Source organism: Atta cephalotes (genome assembly GCF_000143395.1).
Source record: "Atta cephalotes unplaced genomic scaffold scaffold02055, whole genome shotgun sequence".
NCBI lineage: Eukaryota > Metazoa > Arthropoda > Insecta > Hymenoptera > Formicidae > Atta > Atta cephalotes.
The window spans coordinates 433-2,434 of NW_012132119.1; the positions used below are offsets into that span (position 1 = coordinate 433).

Below are 2,002 nucleotides of genomic sequence, written 5' to 3' on the forward strand. Positions count from 1 at the left end.
AAGAAATCTTTCTTAAGTTTATTTATTCGAATATATAATTTTAAATAAAACATAATAATATTATATATAATAATATTTACTAATATATAATAATGAAAATGCTTAATAAAAAAATCAAATAAATACTATATTTTATTGACGTAATATATCTTTATCTCATCGAAAAATCTTTAGTTAAAATTAATCGAAATAATGCCTCGAATGCAGAGTTGTGATCAAAGTTAAGTTAGATTAAGTTTCTCGATAAGACTAAAGATGTCCTGATAAGAAATATTCTCGGCAACGATACTTTGCCACTATTTTGTCATGCCATAACCGCTTAAAAAAATTTGATATGACCCTAAGACATCCAATTGTGGACCTAATATGGAAATGGTATTCAGGAAAATTTCTATACAGGAAAATTTATTTAAAAATCTGACGTAGCTCATGACTCAAGCTCACGCCTCATATGGAAATGACTTGATATTCCGATAGATTTCCTAAACCGAACAGTCGTAAACTTTACTGATTAATATCTCAGAATGCAGTGGTGCCACCAGGGTGCGGCATTAATTGCGTCAATCAATCAAATTCTATGCATCAAGTTCTATGCATTGTTCTAGTTGAAACAATTGTTCTAATTGAAACAATTTAATTGGCTGACGCAAGTTACGTTTAAGTCTATTCTACAATAGAATCGTAAGCGATAAGCCATAAGAAATTAACTAATTAAAGTCGATTATTCTTCTCATATAGTACTTAACTGTGATTGGCCAATTTCTTACGACTTGCAAGTTATGTCGTATGACGATAACGACATTCTTAGGCTCGCAGGACAGAGTAATGATCCAGTGACTGATTCTTGCCAAGTCAGTCAAGTCTGCTGTCTTATGTTCACGTATCTTCAAATCTACTAATCCTATAATCGCTTTTTTTACTTACGTTTGCGTTTTTTCTTCTTTATTAGTTTTTAATTTTGTTAATACATTATCCTCACCTGAAATCCCAGTAAAGTTCCTTTCGAATAGTCGAGAGTTTATGTTTACGTGAATATACATTGCCACGTGCATTACCGAGCCACACGTCGTATCCTGCATCCGCCAGAACAAAAGCTAAAATTTCAAAAGATATAATATTTTTATTAAAGCGAATACAAACGCTGGAACGAGGGTGAAGTTAAAAATAAAAATATAAAATATTTTTTTCAATTTTTAATCGGTAATTATATGATTTTATTTTATTTTAATATAGTTTAATATATTTTTCTTTAAAATTTGAAGAAAAAGCTATGTATAACACAAAAAAAATTTGAAATAGTAAGACGTAAATGAATTGGTCAATCGCTAGGCCTCAGCACAAAAATGATCGTAACTGAGTCGTAAGTCGTAGTTATAGATCAACGAATAATGTTTGATCAATTTACAACTACAATTTATATTCCACCACTCAGTTACAGTCATTTTTGTGCTTAAGTCCTAAAAGAGAATGTAACGCAATAATGTAAGCAGTAAATCCGAAATTAATTTGCTTATTGCTTGTCTTGTTACTCAAATTTTTTATATGCTATAACTTTTAAACGAGTACACTTCTGTTTAGGAATTGCTTCATTAAAAATGCTTCTTAAAAATACGGTTTCATTACCTAAACCTTTCTCCGGTCCAGAAATAATAAAACACGCAGAACTGCATAAAAGGCCATGCATCACGAATGCCACAGGTTTTTGCACTTGCGAATTGTTGAAATTAGTTCGTCCTGTTATCCGATGCAAGTTCAAAATGTAACCGTCAGAGGTGATCACCTCGTGCACTTCTCCATTATAACCGTACTTTTCCACTAAATCTAGCTGTTCAATAAAATAATTTTCTGATACCAATAGAATTAAATTATCTGATTGGTAATAAGACTCATAAATAGATTAATTGATATCAAAAGATTGATAAAAAGAATTAAGGAATGCCATCATTCAAAACATGCTATCATCAAAACAATAAAAACAAACAATAATTTACATTTATTTAAA

At 30.3% G+C, this 2,002-nt stretch overlaps 1 protein-coding gene across 1 annotated transcript; it reads right to left on the reverse strand.

Annotated features, from left to right (window-relative positions):
* Positions 1-979: 979 nt before the first annotated feature.
* Positions 980-1,825, reverse strand: LOC105625501 (lipase 3-like; the record flags this gene model as incomplete). Its single annotated transcript, XM_012206826.1, has 2 exons — positions 980-1,094; positions 1,624-1,825. Coding segments are annotated over 2 exons (317 nt in total), but the record flags the coding sequence as incomplete, so codon positions are not given.
* Positions 1,826-2,002: the final 177 nt, after the last annotated feature.